Source organism: Stegodyphus dumicola, chromosome X1, assembly GCF_044657685.1.
Source record: "Stegodyphus dumicola isolate Sdum_Otavi_A_Nest chromosome X1, ASM4465768v1".
In the NCBI taxonomy this organism is placed as follows: domain Eukaryota; kingdom Metazoa; phylum Arthropoda; class Arachnida; order Araneae; family Eresidae; genus Stegodyphus; species Stegodyphus dumicola.
This window is the reverse complement of record NC_140780.1, coordinates 155,831,143-155,849,682: the sequence shown is the minus strand read 5'-3', so window position 1 is coordinate 155,849,682 and position 18,540 is coordinate 155,831,143. Positions and strand designations below refer to the sequence as shown.

The window sequence follows — 18,540 nt, the reverse complement described above, 5'->3', positions numbered from 1 at the left end:
TTTTAATCATCTTGTAATCTCTCTCTTTATTTATTTATTTTTTAATTTTTTTTTATTTATTTTTTTAAAAGTTTACTATGTGCAATAATTTAATAGGTTACAACTTTCCTCCATGCAGGACCAACGATTTCACAGAAGCCCCATAAAGATATGACAGTTGTGTCAGGATAAGCACCCGCATGTAGACATTTAGCAAGTCCAGAAAATCCACGGCAGTTAATCTTTCAGGCAGAGTCCTCCTATCTTTACTTTATCTAACACAAGTTTCTGTCTATTCTAACAGCGATTCTTAACAGTCTTTTGATTGCTTCTTTGCTTAATTTTAAGTAGTTCCTAACAGGATACTCTTTCCCCGTACAACAACATCCAAGCTTATATGTAGACTTTATGAGGCTCTTAGCCGTCTATTCGGCTGCGTTCCCGGAGCAGGATGAAGCAGAGAGTAGATGGTTTCTGCCACTGTGAGGCTAAGGCCAGGTCAGTGGTCTTCCTTGGTGGACTCACTTACCTACTACTATTATTACATAGCTTTTTGCAGCATTATGCGCAAAATGTTTTGAGACCAAATAGGTCTTACGTCTAATTACCAGTTAGCTTTACATTTTCTTTTTCAATTATATATATATATATATAGATTAATTTTTTCGTGCATTAGCAAGTCTTCCAGCATTAATTTTGGCAGTTTTTTCGCGTGTTTACAGTTTTTTTCCCCGTTTTTCCAGACAATTTCTTTTTATTTATGTATTACTGCGTTATAATATTTCGTGGAGCTACAGCTCCTGGTAACTTTTTAGCAAGACCGCTGCAATGTTTCTACCTACTACTCTTATTTCATATTTTTTTGCAGCATTATGCGCAAAAAGTTTTTGAGACCAAATAGGTCTTACGTCTAATTACCAGTTAGCTTTACATTTTCTTTTTCAATTATATTGTAATAATTACATATACATACGATTAGCAAAAATTAATTTAGATGCCTGAGAACCGCAAGCGGTCTTTTCCTAAAGTCCTGCTGTTGTACTCAGAATTTATTAATATGGGAATTGAGGTATTTTGAACAAGCGGGATTTGTCTGAAAAATTTTTCAGCCAGAGTGGCCATATACCACTGAATTTATGGAATTTTAAATTCCTGGTGGATTGCCGAGTTTCTAATAAACCACGGACGATCCACCGCTTGTCTAAGTATTACATTTTGCAAAATTTGAAGTTTACTTAACGATGTTTTACAGGCATATCCCCAGACAGAGCAGGCATAGGTAAGTATGGGACGCAAAATGGCCTTATAAATAAGTATTTTGCTATCAGTAGAGAGAACGCTGTTTGGAGCAACTAAGGGGGCGAGTACACGCTTAAGCACTTGGAACTTGATTAAGAGCTGTGTAATGTGTGAGGGCCGTGTGAGAGAATGATCGAGGGTAACGTCAAGTTATCGGGCTTGCTTGGGCCATGGAATCAGGAGATTGCACATATTGACATGGATAACAGTGTCCGTGTTTTTATTTCTGGTGAATAAAATTGCATCTTATTTATCCAAGTTGATTTTAATATTCCACGTCTGCAGCCAGGACTCCAGTGCATGCAAGTGGTTTTGTAATGATTGAATGACTGAGCCGTGAGATGCATTTTGTGACAGAATTGCCGCGTCGTCATCATATATGGCAAGAGTTTTGTGTGGTGTATGTGGGATGTTGTTCGTGTAAAGGTTCAGAAATATTGGGCCTAAAAGGGACCTCTGTGGGACCCCAGCCAGCATAGCCTGGGGGTGGAGAGATTGTGCTGTTGACACGAACTACAAAATGTCGAGCCATAAGATAAGAATATGTGATGTGAGTAATGTAATCTGGCAAACCGAGATTTAGATAGGAGAAGAAAATTGGGATAATACTCATTTATAAAAATACGTAACTCGTCAATTGTGTTCCATTTGCGTTCCATGTTACAACTCGAAACTCACTGTCCATAAATTACATTAATTAGTGAGCCCGTAAATTTCCTCAAAACTGAGGTGTAGAACTTGCATTTTGTCTAGTAGATTGTTACATTTTCTGAGTTCGGGCAATTTGCTTTGATAAATATTAGTAAGGCGGCCAAGACTAAAGCCAAATAAATTATATACTTCCTTCTAAATTTTGAAAAGTTCGGAATACCCGAATGTTCATTATTACTATTACTTCTAATGTAATTTGCAGGATTATTATTTGCATTTATTGGATTATTCACAACATGTGCAGCAACAGGTTTTAAAATAGTTGGGGCAAGAGCAGGATTAGCTACGGGAGGAAGTCCAACATTGGGTACTTCCGTATTAACAGTTGCAGGGGTAGTTGGTTTTCCCGCTTGTGCATAACTAGGTCCAGGTTTGATGGTTGAGCTCTTGTTAGTTTTTTTTTTTTTTTTTTTTTTTTTTTTTTTGCTGCAGGGAACTTTGCGCACCCCTATATGAGGCTAAGTGGGGGCCTTGGCAGTTGGAACATTTAGGGTTTTCCATTCGCGTTTGTTAATCACAATTGCCAGTATGATCGTAACCTGCGCACTTGACACAACGTGGTGCCAGGTGGCATTTTGCTGAAGTGTGATGCCATTTTTAGCAATTGTGCACTTGCTTTTTAGCTACATATTTTTCTACTTTTACACCAAAGAACATTTAATAAGTTACATCATAAATGCGTTCAATATTTTCGTCAGGAATAATTTGTGCTTGAAAGAGCGGCACAAAAGCCTTAGTTTTGTATTTAGTTAGTTGCACGACTTTGTGCACATTGAAACCAAGTTCAGACAGAGATAAAATAATAATGTCCACATTAGAATCTGAGGGTAGCCCTCTAATTAACACTTTAACAGGTTTTTTACGGTAAAGATTAACCACATAATCTTCAGTTGCACTGTCCAAGAAATATTGGCTTAAAACTCTGCGGTCATTTTCGCTTGCAGGTTCATTTTTCAGAAATTCGCTGTTCAAACGGGCGCAGAACTTGCAATTAGGTAGTTGGTCAGAGAATGACTTTAGAAAACATAATAATTAATACTGACCCGGGGCCGAACAATAATCGGTGAGGCCTGAGGGGAGTTAACTGCTGTTGCTTACTATTACCTGCCTGGGGTTTTTAACATTTACTGAATTAACATTAACAACATTATTATTAACAATACATACATTATTAACATTAGCATTACACATAGAAATATTATTATTTGATATAGCATTAGATAAAACAACATCATCAACATTTAAATTTGCAAGTTGATATCAGCTTTTGCCTTAACAAGGCTAAAATCTTTAGCTGTTTTTGTAGGTTTTTGAAAATTATCAGCATCAGCACAGTCCAATTCAGAAACATCATTTTTCCTCTTATTACTAATGGGAATATTAACAGGTAAATTAGCTTTATGGACTACTAAAATTTCGCACTTACCTTGAAGAGCTGTGGCAACAGGTTAGTTACTTCTTGTGTTAGTTAGTTACTTCTTGTGTAAATCGATATCGTTAAACATTTCTTGTCGAGCGGCAATTTCCAAATTACCAGATAAATTAGGACACACATGAAATAACACTTTGCGCATACTTTCCGCAGCGCTAAGCAATTTTGCAACACATATATTTCCACACTGTATTCCTTGATCAACACGTGCAGAGTCTTGCGATATTAATTTTGATATATCCAAATTGAAGAACATTTTCACATACATATTTCCGATTGTCCAAGTCCAGGTTATCCAAATATGAAATAATATCCGGCACATCAGGAAATTTTTCACACGATGGAATAGGATAATCCGTATACATAATTTCGTTAACACCAGAGCACGATGCATCCGACTACAACGTAGGCTTATCAGGATGAGCGGTAGTATCCGACAACGAGGCAAGCTTAACTGGATCAGCGGCAGTATTTTCCCAACGGGGGAAATTCGACAGGATCAGTAGAAATATTTTCCATAATTTAGCACAATAACAAACACCAAATCACGAAAATAAGGAACTCTCACAAGAAGTAAATCATTTGAAGGACGCAAAAACACGAACTCCCGTGAAAAGCAAAAAGTAAGCAGTAGTTTCGTCTGATTCTTTGGTCTGACATTGTTACTCAGCGATTTTACACAGAACTGGGGGAATCAGACATACGTTAAATAGTCAAACTATTGTCAAACAATGGTTTCCTCTAGGGAGAAACCGCATGTTTTCCCTTCAAGGCCAAATACGTTTTACAGCTTGTTAACTAAAAATAAGCAGGTGTTCCATTGTTTAACCAAAGAATAACACCGCTAGTCGATGGTCATTTGTTGTTGAACACCAGGAAGATTTCCGTCAACTAAAAAATGTCAGCTAAACAATTTATAGTTTGGTTTATTTTTAGTGTATCTGGAATCATTTTTGCTAGTTTAAAAGTAATGAGCACTTTTTATGCACAGTACTTGAAATAGATTAAATATTTAATAAAAATTAAATTCGAGGTTCGTTTAATATGACGAATATAATTATTTTTAATGAAAAACTGGTAAAATGAATTTTTCAAATCAGAATGACTTATTTGAATTGGCTCAAACCCAAAGAAAAAGGTCGTTAAATTAAATATCAGTTAATAATTGAATCTTAAAATATTACAATAGACAGAAGTAAAATGCACACAGAAAGAGAGAGAGAGATGAGTGTAGTTAGAATGAAAATATTCGTAGAATTAAAATAAAAAGAGTTTAATAATTCCACAGTCAAGTTTTAGTTATCCATATCATATAGAGATGTCTCCTATAAGCATACTCTCTAAGTAAAGTGTTAAAAAGCAACCAGTATCTTATTTTTTATATACTAACTTGAATCTTTTAATGATCTGAATGATGAGTTTTACCATTGAAATACATTAGTAGTTACGTATCTTGGTCTTTCTATCGATATTTATACACATCTTGTTGAGCAGGGTGTTCCAGATGTACAGGTCACAGCCACTCTCACACTACAACACTAAAAGAAAAACGTTTATTTAAGAAACTTCAAAACGAGTCTACCAGGGAAATCAGAAATAAGCTTTACATCTAAAATCATTCAGCACATTTTTATGAAGCATTTCCATTTTTATTGAGGCTTTTGCTTTTGTTTCAAACTGAATTTTGTTTGAACAAACGTTTCTCAAAGCATTCCAACTTGTAAATTGAACACTTTGTTTCCTGTAAGCATGAACCCTGCCAGTGGCCGAATGGCTAAAATCGCTGAATGCTAGTAGTTCGAAAGCAGTTTCATTCCAGGCGAAGAGGTTGGTTGCATGGTTGGTTTTGCGCATGGGTAATGCGAATACAAACCATTTTCCTTTAAAAAGTCGTCATCAGAGGCATCCTTCCTGTACTGCTAATAGCCCTCATGTTCAGTGGCGTAAATAGAGCTCTTGGGCCCCTATGAGAAAAAAATTTTGATGCCCCTAAAAAATTTACAGTACTAAAAAAAGAAAAAAAAATCGGAAAGTTTTTAGATTTTAATGGCTTTCAAAAAGTGTTTGTTAAGGTTTTTTACTCTCTCGCTGGGCTCGCAGTCTGATCAGCTTGCTGTTCCTCTCACGCCTGCTCCTTCCCCCCTTTTTTTAACCTTTTAGCTTTATTATTAAGCATCGGTTTCTTCGCACTTACACCACATACAGTTCAACACCAAATTGGCAAAATTTTAAAAGCTGAATAGCCGTATATATTTAGAATGCCCTATGCAGTGTTAAGTGTTGAAATAAATTTCTATATTTTGTTTTAATTTTTTCTCAGTTCATCATATCAAAATTCAGTTTTCTTAGTAAGATGGCTATTTTTTTTTTTCTTTTCATTATTAACTTTACACGTGCTCATTTTATTTATTAAGTATCAAGTTAATTTCTCATACGCAACATAAAATTCAATTCAACAGCAAAATCACAATATATTTAAAAGATATGATATTCGAGTTTTGCATACATATTTTTAAATTCGCTATATTATTTCTTTAAAAATTCGCCAGAATAAAAAAGAAAAAATACCTAAAGATTTTAATGATTCCTTCTAATTTATAAAAACGTTGAATATTTCTAATTAGTCATCTCATGATTTTAATACAAGTTTACTAAAATCAGTCACATGAAAAGGCAGAAAAATACTCTTAAGAACTACGTATATTTATTGCTTTTAAATAGCTTAGTTTATAAAGATAAGATAAAAGTATTTTATTTCCTGCCGCGGTAACACATTACTTTCATAGAGTCGAATTTGTTAATTAAAACTGAAAGATAAATATCTTACTTTTTATCAAAAGGCAACAACCTCGCGCGATGGAGTTGAAGATGTTTCATTTCCACAGTGTTGATACTGCTCGCTTTCAAATCGTTGAGTTTGTTAATCAAAAATTCATTAAAATTTTACAAAATATGAAATAATAAAAAAACAAATTGGAAATTCAAAGTTCGGGCTTCCAGGTGCACATCTTCGAGCGGAGGACTACGCTATTTAAAATTTGATGACTAGATAATGCCGTTTTTTCACAATGCGAGGAACTTACATTCATACATACAGAATCTTCATTATTTAATTTCTTTAATACAGGACGATAATTTGGTGGCAACAATTTGAAAAGTGAAAGTTTGTAGAGAACCGACGCAATACATATTATATTAAACTGTAAAAATTAATCGTATTCATAAAATTAATTTTGAAGCTTAACATTAGAACTGATTTTGGGACTTTGGTTTAACGGAAATGCTAGTAACAGATTAAATATATGAACAAAATTAAAAGCTCCAAATGACATGTTTCGAAAATTGAGGACTGCAAATAACATACAATGATTTCTCGTTTAATTTGCAAAGTTCATTTTAAATTAAGTACGAGAATCGTGCTTAGTTACTTCTTTGATTCATAATTAAAAATAGTATGTCTATTGATTATTCGATCATAATAACGAATTATATAGAACAACTTAATTAACATACAAAATAATAACATAAAAATAAAATAACGATATGATGAAAAATTATTATATATGTTTTAAGGCATCTCGTAATTTAATTCTTGTAACTGTAATTAGATTAGTCTTCTTTTAGCGAAGCAAAATCATTAATGTATTTTTTTTATAAAATCTGTTAATAATGTAGGTTTTTTTGTAGCTGTGGTTTTATTTTATTAAAAGTCATGCAGGTTGACGAATCATTCACGTGTAAACACTTATTACTACAGATTAAAATTAAATGTTTTATCGATCTCTTGATCAATCAATTTACTTTATGTAGCTCCCGAAGCATAACAACTCATTGCTGAGAAGGTAAAGCTGCTGAAAATCCCTAATTACATCCTGAGTTCGATTCTGGAGTGAATATGTAATTTCATCGGATGCAACATAACTAAAATTAATAAAATAAAACTAGACGTTTAAAAAAAATTGTCAAAATATTTCTTCTAAAATTATCAGCACTGAAGGCAGACTGAATATCACGTTCACTGAAGAGTTTTCTCACAAGATTTTGAAAGACTGAAAGCTTTAATTTGCTAACTGTATAACAGAGAATGTTCTAAAAGGTCTTTACAAATTTATTTTATTACGTAACCATTCTGTACGTATATATCCATAAACGAAATTCCTTAAAATAAACTATATAATGTTATGGAAACAGCTTCTGCATAGTGGGGAGGGTTGTGTTAATTATTTACACAATACTCCCCACCCTCCCTATACTAGACTAACACACATACTAATAAATTTTTATGCGAATTTCATCGAAGCAATTTTTTAATTAATAAATCATTCATTATATTTTAATTAATTAAATAAAAATTGCCATACCTTTACATGAAAAATTTGCGAAGATTCAATAACTGACGAATACATTTTAGAGAATCTAATTGACCGTGTATTTAGAAATCTCTTGATTATAAATGCCCCTTAGCTAAGCTTCTTTAGCTAAACTTTTAGCCTTTAAAAGACGGCAAAGTTTGAAAGGTTTCACTTAAAAAGACGGAAACAGGAATTCCCTTCCATCCCTCTTTGAGCGGGAATTACAAAGGGACCAAAGACTTTTGAAATCTTTCCTTTAGACCAGGGGTCTCCAAACTACGGCCCGAGGGGCAAATCTGGCCCGCGAGCACTAATGATCCGGCCCGCCAGAGGTTTTTTTTTTTAAAAAAATAGTTTTATAAAATCTAAAGTAACAAATAATACACTTTAACTATTTTATATAACATGATAGGCAATGCATTTCTAGATTGAAATGCATTACCTATCATGCACGTTATTTATAAAACATATAATAAATGTTATCTAAATTTATAATCAGGGAAATACCGTAACACTCTGCATAACAAATCTCATGTGGTCCCCCATGACTTCCTCATACGTCCTTTAAATTACACACATATTTTGACTTCTGACACAGCCGCTTGCTACCAAAAAGGGAGGTGCACAGGTATATGTTATATCAGTCCCACATACAAAACATCAACGTTTTGAGGCTATTTGTTTTTGAGTTATGCGAAATATATGCATACGTACCTACAGACGTCACAAAAAATATCTCTCCTGAATTCATTTTAAATCCATTTTACAATCCGTTTTGGGAAAAAGGTTCCTTTACTCTATCCGTATGTACAGATGTCATGCCAAAAAATCGTTCAAATGGATTCGAGAGCGGTCAAAATTGATATTTTTGTTAAAATATGATATCCGAATTTTTTTCGTAATTACAGTACTTTACTTCGTACAAGGAAGTAAAAAGTTCTGATTGTACTTTTTACAAGAATAAAGGTTTCGTGTACTATCGTTCCTACTTTCGTAGTAGTTTTATAAGTTGGTTCATAGAAATTTTCAGTAGTGATTTTATTTAAATCTTAATTTTTGTTCTGTATATGTTGTAGTTTACTTTAATTTTGGACGATTTTTTTCACATAAAACTTGCCCAAGATATGAAATACTTACGAGCGAAAGTTTGCAGCTGATCAAAATGTAAACTTAGCACTATGTGGATCAAATGATCACATAGTGCTAAGTCCCGTTGTGACAACAGGGAAGTAAATCCATTGAAAAGTAAAGTACATAAATCGAAGAAAATCTCTGATATTTCTGGGACAAAAATGTATTTTTACAAATGTTTAAAAACAGCTTTAAGAAATTTATGTTAGGTGAAACTACAAGAAAGTCTGAACAACAAGGCTGTTCATAAGATCATAGGATACAGATCCAATCACAAAAATCCTTACTGCTTTGGTTAAAAACGTGTATGCTCTTCATCATAGTGCAGCGCCGTGGTATAATGAATTAACTGGATCTTCGCCTTCGAAACTTCGTGAAAGAGCCAATATGGCCCGCGGGCTGAAACGTTTGGAGATCCCTGCTTTAGACGATCGCCTATGTTAATTTTCAGATAAGAGACTAGGGAATACAAAGAAACTATTTTCTGCTGACTCAATCCCTAAACTAGGGAAACTCATGCAGCTGGTTATTTCATGGCCGTAATAGAATATTAATATTTGCAAACACTTCCTTGTATTGAAAATCGGCGGTAGAAAATATTTCATGGGTATGTGATGTAGGAAAAAAAATAAACTTTAAAAAGTTTTGGACATATTTAAATCGGACTTTACTGTTGAATCACTGAGAACACCGAACACTGGTGTCGAACAATTATACTAAAATAAACTCACAAAATGTCTGAAGCAAGGGACTAGTGACTGAAGATAAACTAAATCAACTTTACGAAATAAATTATATTATTCAAAGTTCAAACGCTTTAGGTCAAATCTTACACTAAATGAGATAATATCCTCTCTGGTGTTTTGGTATAAAATGAAAGGATTAGTTTTCAATAAAATGAAAAATGCAATTCATTATCAAATCCTGCAAATACTATCTCTCATTAAAATGATGCTATATCCCCTGATTATCCTGAAAACACGTAAATCTCAGTACAACAATTTCTAAACTCAAGAGACAGCCACAAACTCTTTTCTTTCAAATGCAAATAAATAACACTTCAAAACACCACGGAAGGATTAATTTCTAGAAGTAAGAATTAAATCCCCTGTTAAAATTAAACAAAAAAATCCAATCGAATAGTTCAGTTACACATAAAATTAGTTTTCCAACTAAAACACCGCAATAAATTACCCAGGTTCGTTTTGGAAGAAACCATGTTTTACTTAAGGATCACATGGGAGACATGAATAAACTCCTAAAACATATATACATACACATCATGACGATTAAATAAACCACTTAAATCAAATAATACTTCGGTTTTAGGATCAGCTTTAGGTAGAAAATTTTTGTTTCATTATCATATTTCAGATTAAAGGAATGAAATATCTTCTTAATTTTATTATGCTTTTCTGTTTTTTTCTTTTTTTTTTTTTTTTTTTAAATTCCTTCTTATTTTTGTCTAAATAATTTGTTGCAGCTAAATTAAGAAATCTACTGAAAACCTACTTATATTTAACAGGTTTGGCTATATATTTAGCTAATAATTTAATTAAAAAATCTTCTTATAACCTCTTGGTTGCTCGAGATTGAGTTGTTTTAAAGTTTTTCTATGTAGAGATATTAGCTATTTTTTGGAAGCAAGCTAGATTAAAAATAAGCAACGCCTTCGCCGAGACTCAAACCACGGGCCTCTCGAATACGCGTCGAGCATGCTGACCACTACACCACGAAGGCATGCTAAGAAGGCGGGAGAAATACCTTGTAAGTTCATTTATAGTTTTTGGTCTCAATGCGACTTCCATTTATAAGGAAATATTTTTTGAAATAAATGTGTTCATAAAATTTATTACTAAACAAATGAGTGTTCATTGGATTTCAGACAAAAATTATTAAAGAATTTCAAGATCGGAAATAGTTTCAAAAAAATATATTGAAAAATTTCAGGGTTGGACTAAAAAACAGAATTTATCAGAATATTTAGATAACCATAATCGGAAATATATTTCTAAATATGAGGAATTATCAGAAGAATTTACTGAAAAATTTCGAGATAAGCTCGATAGAAAATAAATTTCTAAATATCAGAAATTTACCGAAGAATTTATTGAAAATTTTTAAGATAAGCTCGATTGGAAATATATTTCTAAATATCAGGAATTATCGGAAAAATTTATAGAAAAGTTTCAAAGTAAAGTTCATTGGGAAAGTATTTTTAAATCTCAGAAACTGTCTGAAGAATTTATTGAAAACATTTAATGATGAGGTCTGTTGGGATTGTATTTCTAGATATCATATATTAACGAAAGAATTTACTGAAAAATTTCAGTATAAAGAAGATTGGAAACGAATTTGTGAAAATTAAGTATATTCAGAAGAATTTATTGAAAAATATGAAGCTCAGATTAACTGGAATTATATTTATGAAAATGATGAATAGTCTGGAAAATTTGTAAACGTCATTAAGCCCAGATCTGGGCTCTATGACTTTTCATTGAAAGATAAAATATTTAAGAATTTAAAAATAAAATTAATAATAATATAGGTATAAAATATTGTTGTTGTTGTTGTTACTAATCTCCATGTCTAGGAATATACTAGACGATGTCCACGTGTCCATTCACTTTCAGAAAATCGAAAACAAGCTTAGGAGACTTGTAAAGGTCCTCAAGAGACAACTCCAAGCACTCAAGGATATTTGCCGGTGATGCCGGTGCATTTTGACATTTAGAACAAATTTGGTGCATCTTGAGACCTCTCTCAAAAGTAAGTCCTTTCAGGTTTCCACTGAAGAATCGGGAAAGTGTTGTCTGAACACATCTATAGCGAGCAATAGCAAGAGATCTTCCAGGACAAACAGCTTGATACCTGGGATGATTCGGGGGAACAAGCCAAATTTGCATGTCTGCATGTCTTCTAATGAAATAGAGGTTTAAGATAGATCAATGAATTGGTAACTAGTGTAAAGAACGCTCCTGAACTCTCTAGAAAGACCTATGATGCTCTCGACTAGAGAGAACTTCGTTAGCGATCTCCTCACACTACAAGTACTGTAATTCATTTTAACGCCTATTTTAAAGAACTGTGAATGGCAACGACTTAACTGAGGAATACGCATGCGTAAAGAGATGAGTTTTCTGTGAGACGCCTGTCAGAGAGGAGAGAGTGCTGGGAAGCTCCTCCAGCGAGCTGAGATGTGGAGACTAAATTTGTCCAGTGATGACGAGTGCTATCTTCTTTAACGTCTCTGATCGTGTCACCAACTCGGATATGTACTCAAGTTTTCTAAATGTATTAATTAAATGTTGTATATGTGGTATGTTCTGTAATTAAAGTGATGCATCACCAATACCAGTGTTGATTCCGTTTTCACTGAAGCATCCACGACGTCACAGACAAAAGAAATAAAAATTGGAGGTTCCAACCGAGATTTGTGTGACAAGAGTCCAGGTATGTGTTCTCCACAATATTCATTTCCAGGCCTGAAGTGTATAATGTAGTTATTTATTACTTATTCGGGAAATCAATTCCCAAAGCAGAAGTAGCACATCAGTGCATAAGAGTTTTAAACACTCAATGTGTTTGGTTTATAGTATATCTAACAAGATATTTTCCTTTTATGGTATATTCGGGAAAACATTTTCCCATTAACACGTAGCACATCAGTGCATTTTATAGCACGTCAGTGCATAAGAGTTTTTAAAACAATCAAAGTGTTGCATTTATATATCTAACAAGATATTTTTCTTTTGTATGATAATGGGAAAAATCCATTCCCGTAAATAAACAGCACACCAGTGTATTTATATTTAACGTTTCGCTATCAATTGGTGTGATAGAATCTGAACTATTTATTTTGTGTATATGTGAAAGCACATCAGTGCAATATTGCAATTTTCATTAGAAGAAAATTTATGTTAAATTCTTGTGAAAGAAATAAGTTGTTGAATATATTAAAAACTTGTTACTTTGGTTTTCTCATGAAAGCACACCAGTGCTGTATTTTAATATGATGTGTTTTTTCGGATAAGTAGAATGTTAAATTTTTATCATTTCATTGTATAAAAATTAAAACTTTGAGCAGTAAAGAAATGTTCTAATAGTGTTCTGATTTAAACCTGCGCCTATTGAATTTACGTAGTAATTGCGTTGGCCATATGGTTGCCAGCGAAAGTAGCTGTCATGAAAACGATAGTTAATTAAAGGTGTTTATATTTATTGGCGCCACTCTGATTTTTTTTTCTGTCTGGCTGTACTAAATGAAAAGAATTTGTTATTATTTTTTTATACGAAATATTCAGTAAGGTTGTTTATTCGTTTTATGTTTGAATGGAAATAAATCCGCAGTGATTAATGCTTTTATTAACCTTTTATTTTTATTTGCCTAATTTTGTAATATCTCTGATATATTTTTATGTGTATTACTTGTGAATAACTATTTGAGTTATTTGTTTTGAACAAGTACTTTTGCGAAAATGGCATTTTTGGGGAAAGCTAAGAAAAGGGATCTATTCCTTGTCGCTTCAGAACTTGTGGAAATAGCTTTAGAAGATATGAAAGTGATAGATTTAAAACAATTAATAACGAATAGTAAAAATTATGAGGAAGAATTTGTTAAAAATTTGTTAGAAAGTATTATGACTGATAGGATAGAAAAGGAAAACTTAGAGAAGCAAACAAGAGCGAAAGAATTACAGTTAGAACAGGAAGCTAGGGAGAGGGAATTTCAGATACTACAACAAAATAAAGAAATTGAAAAGCAACAGTTAGAACTAGAATGCCTTAAAGCAAAACAGAACACTGAATCTGCTAAACCTGGAGGTGAAACGGTATTTAATAAGAATTTTCAGAAACTTATGCCCAAGTTTAATTTAAAGACTGATGATGTCAGTTTATTCTTAGAACTTTTTGAGAGGCAAGCTAAAGTTTTAAAATTGCCCACGGATCAATGGGTGTCATATCTCATTGGTGTCCTTCCAGTTGAGGTAAATAATATAATTGCTAGGGAGCCAGGCTAGAGATTACCAACATATTAAAGAATTACTACTTAAAAGATTTAAATTAAGTGCGGAGAAGTTTCAGCAACTTCTTGTTAAGACTCAGAAAAATCCGGATTCTACGTGGTACGATTTTTATCACGAAATTAAGACATTTTTAGATGGGTGGCTTAAGGGATTAAAAATCGAAACATTTGAGCAACTCAAGGATTTAATGTTGGTAGATCAGATTAAAAGGCGCACGCCTAATGAGTTTAAGGAACATTTTATAGATGAATGGGCTACGATCACTTCACCAAAACAGTTGGTGGGTAAAATAGAGGAATTTGAAGATGCGAAAATGACGATGGTTGGGAAAACGAAATTGGGTGAAATGAAAACGAAAATATCAGGTAGACAAATGGGTGTTTTTCAGTCCACTGGTAACGTTTTCAAAAATAGAAAAAACCCTCAAGGTACACAATTTAAAAAAGATGATGATGCACGCAATGTTGGGAAAAAGTCAGACTCTAATTTTGATAGGAGAAAAAGACTCCAGTGCTATGAATGTGGATCTTTTGACCATTTACGTCCTCAGTGCCCTAATTTTAAAACCCAAAAGGCAGATTTGTATCGGATAAGCGGGAGATCAGAGAAGGATCTGTTAGATCCCTATACGTTTAATGGAAAAGTAAATGGTTTTGAAGTACCTATTCTAAGAGATACAGGAGCAACGGTAGATATTATTTGTCAGAAATATGTAGACAGAGATAGAATGAAGGGGGAACATGTGTGGGTTCGACATTTGTTGGATGATCATATGACTTGTTTACCTGTTGCTGAAGTAGATATTGAATGCGATTTGGGTACAGTAACCACCAAAGCAGCTGTTATAGGAGACCACTTAGACCAAGGACGATATATATTAGGCAACCAGACAGCGGCTCTTCTCAGAGGAACTGAGAAAAATTATTCGTCGTATGTCGGTAATGTTAATGCGGTCGTTACTCGATCTCAAGCACGACAATTTAAGGAAGCGGAAAATTTATGTGAGACGAATCAAAATTCTGAGCAGAATGAGTTAGAATTGAAAGAGGAGGACGATGCTCATGAGAGGTCAGAAAACGGAGAGATATTGCCTCCTGTCGACCTTTGTGTCCCCACAAGTCCTGCAATTCAAATTGACTCAAGTACTTTCATTGATGAACAACAAAAAAGTAAAGAACTTTCCCCTTTATTAGAACTAGTAAAAAGCGGAAGTAAAACAAGTTATGGGATTAAAAATGGGGTTTTAGTAAAAAAGAAGGTAAATAAGTTAGGAGGAGAAGAACATTTAATTGTTGTTCCAGAAAACCTCAGAGAGCAAATTAAAGCAATTTGTCATGAAGGAACTTCAGGTCACTTAGGAGTTCTGAAAACAAAAGACCGGTTACTAAGACATTTTTTCTGGCCAAATTGTTATAAAGACATTGAGAAATTCGTTAAAACATGTGACTCCTGTCAACGTGTAGGAAAAGCAAGTGACAAAAAGAAAGCACCGTTGGTAATAGTACCTGTGATTTCTGAAGTCTTTAGTAAGGTTAATGTAGATGCTTGCGGGCCTATGCCTACATCTACTGAAGGTAATAAATATCTTATTACAGTTATGTGCTTAGCATCTAAATATCCTGACGCCGTCCCGGTACCGGATATAACGTCGAAATCTGTTGTAAGTGCACTCTTGCAGGTATTTAGTCGGATGGGTTTTCCAAGGGAGGTTCAAACTAATCAAGGAAAATTTTCATGAGTCGCTTAACCGTTGAATTTTTGAAGAGGTTTGGTATAAAAATTTCCAGAAGTTCGGTTTACCACCCCCAGAGCAATCCTGTAGAACGGTTCCATAGGTCAATAAAAAGGGTCTTAAAGGTATTATGTATTGAAGCTGCCCCAAATTGGGAAGTACAATTACCTGCCGCTCTCGTTGCCCTGCGAACAGTAACGCATGAGGATTTAGTCCAGCTGAATTAATGTACGGGACCAACCTCAGAACACCTGTCGCATTATTGTATGAGAAATGGTTAGATCCTCAGGAAAAAGAAGATACCGTAATAGAATATGTTTTCGAATTAATCAATAGGTTAAAGAAAAGTAGAGAATTAGCTACAGAGAAAATGGAAGAGGTGAGAGACAAAAGGAAGAAATGGTATGACAAAAATGCCGTGAAAAGGGAATTCCAGCAAGGAGATTCCGTATTAGTATTAGCAGTGAATCAACCACATAAACTCGCTCCTCAATGGAAAGATCCGGGGAAAATAGAGAAAAGATTATCAGAAACAAACTATGTTGTTAGTTTTGAAGGGAATCAGGAAGGGAATAAAGTGTATCACATCAATATGTTAAAACCTTATCATAAGAGACCTGAATTTTTGAATATGGTACTCCTTGACAACGAGGAGATAGTTGAAACCTCGGAATTAGAGGAGGATTTTCCTTATATGTTAACCGACCCCAATGTGTTTGATTTTAATGAAATAATAGCAAAAGATAATCTTAAAGAAAGACTTAGTGATGAACAAATCCTGCAGTTGGGAAAGTTATTGGTAAAGTTTTCTGCTATATTTTCAAATATTCCACGGAAAACAAATTTAGTCGAACATGATATCGAACTAATCAGTGATAAACGCGTACATCATAAGCCTTATAGAATGACAAATTGACAGAACGAAATTCTTAAAGTCGAGATTGGAAAAATGTTAAAATACAAGATTATTGAACCAGGACCCTCTGAGTATACTTCACCCATGATCCTTGTTGAAGCACCAGGTAGGGATCCTAGGCCGTGTATTGATTACAGAAAGTTAAACGAAATAACGCGTACTGAGTTCTATCCGATCCCCAATATAGAGCAACGTGTTGAAACTGTTGCAGCAGCCAAATTTATCACCTTGATAGACTTAACTAAAGGTTATTGGCAAATTCCGCTGACCCCTAGGGCTCAGAAAATTGCTGCATTTGCTACAAATTTTGGCGTATATCGGCCTTTGCGAATGCCGTTTGGGCTTAAAAATGCTCCTTATTATTTTAGTAAAATGATGAGCGAAATATTGTGCGGATGTGAAAAATATGCGACCCCTTATTTAGATGATATTGCTATTTTTTCTGAAACGTGGGAGGAACATTTACAACATTTACATGAAATTTTAGAAAGAATAAGGAAAGACAATTTAACTATTAAACCCTCTAAGTGCAAGTCTGCACAAGAAGAAGTGCAATATCTCGGTCACATAGTAGGTCGAGGAAAACGTTCTCCAGCAGAACTAAAAATCGAAGCGGTTCAAAATTTTCCTGTTCCCACAACTAAAACTGAGATTAGAGCTTTCTTAGGGTTAGCTGGATACTACAGACAATACATACCTATGTTTTCTGCTATAGTCGCACCTTTGACAGATTTGTTAAAAGGGAATAACAAAAAGGGTAAAATTGTTTGGAATGATGAATGTAATGAATCATTCAAATCGTTAAAAGAAAAGCTATCTAGTAGGCCTGTGCTACATGCACCCGATTTTTCTAAACCATTTATACTACAGACAGACGCATCAGATCAAGGATATTGTGTTGTTTTAGCCCAGAAGGATGATAAAGGAAAAGAACATCCCATATTGTATCTCAGTAAAAAATTTACTGATAGTGAGCGGAAGTATTCCACCACTGAAAAAGAGTGTGCTGTAATTCTGTATGGAATAAAAAAACTGAAAGGGTATATAGATGGGCAGACTAAATTTTCAATTCAAACGGACCATAATCCCCTAGTATGGCTAAAAAATAATGCAGGTAGAAATGGTCGATTATTACGCTGGGCCTTAGCCTTGCAATCTTATAATTTTACGATACATCATGAAAAGGGAAGTGACAACTTAAATGTAGACTGCTTAAGTAGAAACTCTGTACATGCCAGTTATCATTAGACTAGTTATCATTTCTTTTAAGTTGTCTTGTTATTTGATTAAGTATATTGTATTTTTTTTAATTCATACTATATAGTAAATTGTTAGCTTTATTCTTACAGAGAAAAATTTTTGTTTTGGTTTTTCATATATTGTATGTGAATTTTTAAATGTGTTCTTTTTATGATGGCCTGGTTATGAGAGTGGAGAACCTTTGTAACAGTGTGGTTTAAAATTAACTGGTAAAATGTTGAACAATCTGTATTGAAACCATAAACTGTGAAGGTTTACTTCTCCTGTGTTCGGAGAAACAAAAACTGGAGGCGGAAGGTGTTTGTTTGTAGTGAACGCCTGCCTGAACTTGTATTTTATCCCGTAGGAACCTAAAAAAAGTTTTGTTTCCTCTGTGTCCGAGGAAAACAAAATCTGGAGGCGGAAGGAGTTAGTCTGTAAAGAACGCTCCTGAACTCTCTAGAAAGACCTATGATGCTCTCGACTAGAGAGAACTTCGTTAGCAATCTCCTCACACTACGAGTACTGTAATTCATTTTAACGCCTATTTTAAAGAACTGTGAATGGCAACGACTTAACTGAGGAATACGCATGCGTAAAGAGATGAGTTTTCTGTGAGACGCCTGTCAGAGAGGAGAGAGTGCTGGGAAGCTCCTCCAGCGAGCTGAGATGTGGAGACTAAATTTGTCCAGTGATGACGAGTGCTATCTTCTTTAACGTCT

The 18,540-nt window shown here is 34.0% G+C and overlaps 1 protein-coding gene across 22 annotated transcripts in view; it reads right to left on the bottom strand.

The window, feature by feature from the left end:
* The window catches only part of LOC118203271 (NADPH oxidase 4-like), a 365,714-nt gene that overhangs the window by 81,863 nt on the left and 265,311 nt on the right, over window positions 1-18,540 (bottom strand). For 4 of the 22 annotated variants that reach the window (XR_015038570.1, XR_015038576.1, XR_015038571.1 and 1 more), the window contains one exon: window positions 4,847-4,959. The exons of 16 other annotated variants lie outside the window; for them this stretch is intronic. Coding sequence is in view for 1 of the 6 variants with exons in the window: in XM_085807824.1 (XP_085663950.1) it covers window positions 4,894-4,959 (66 nt within the window). In the remaining 5 variants the exon portion in view is untranslated. Of the gene's footprint in view, window positions 1-4,811; window positions 4,960-18,540 lie in introns of all 22 variants that reach the window. 2 more of the 22 variants (XR_015038572.1, XR_015038573.1) reach the window with 1 other exon arrangement.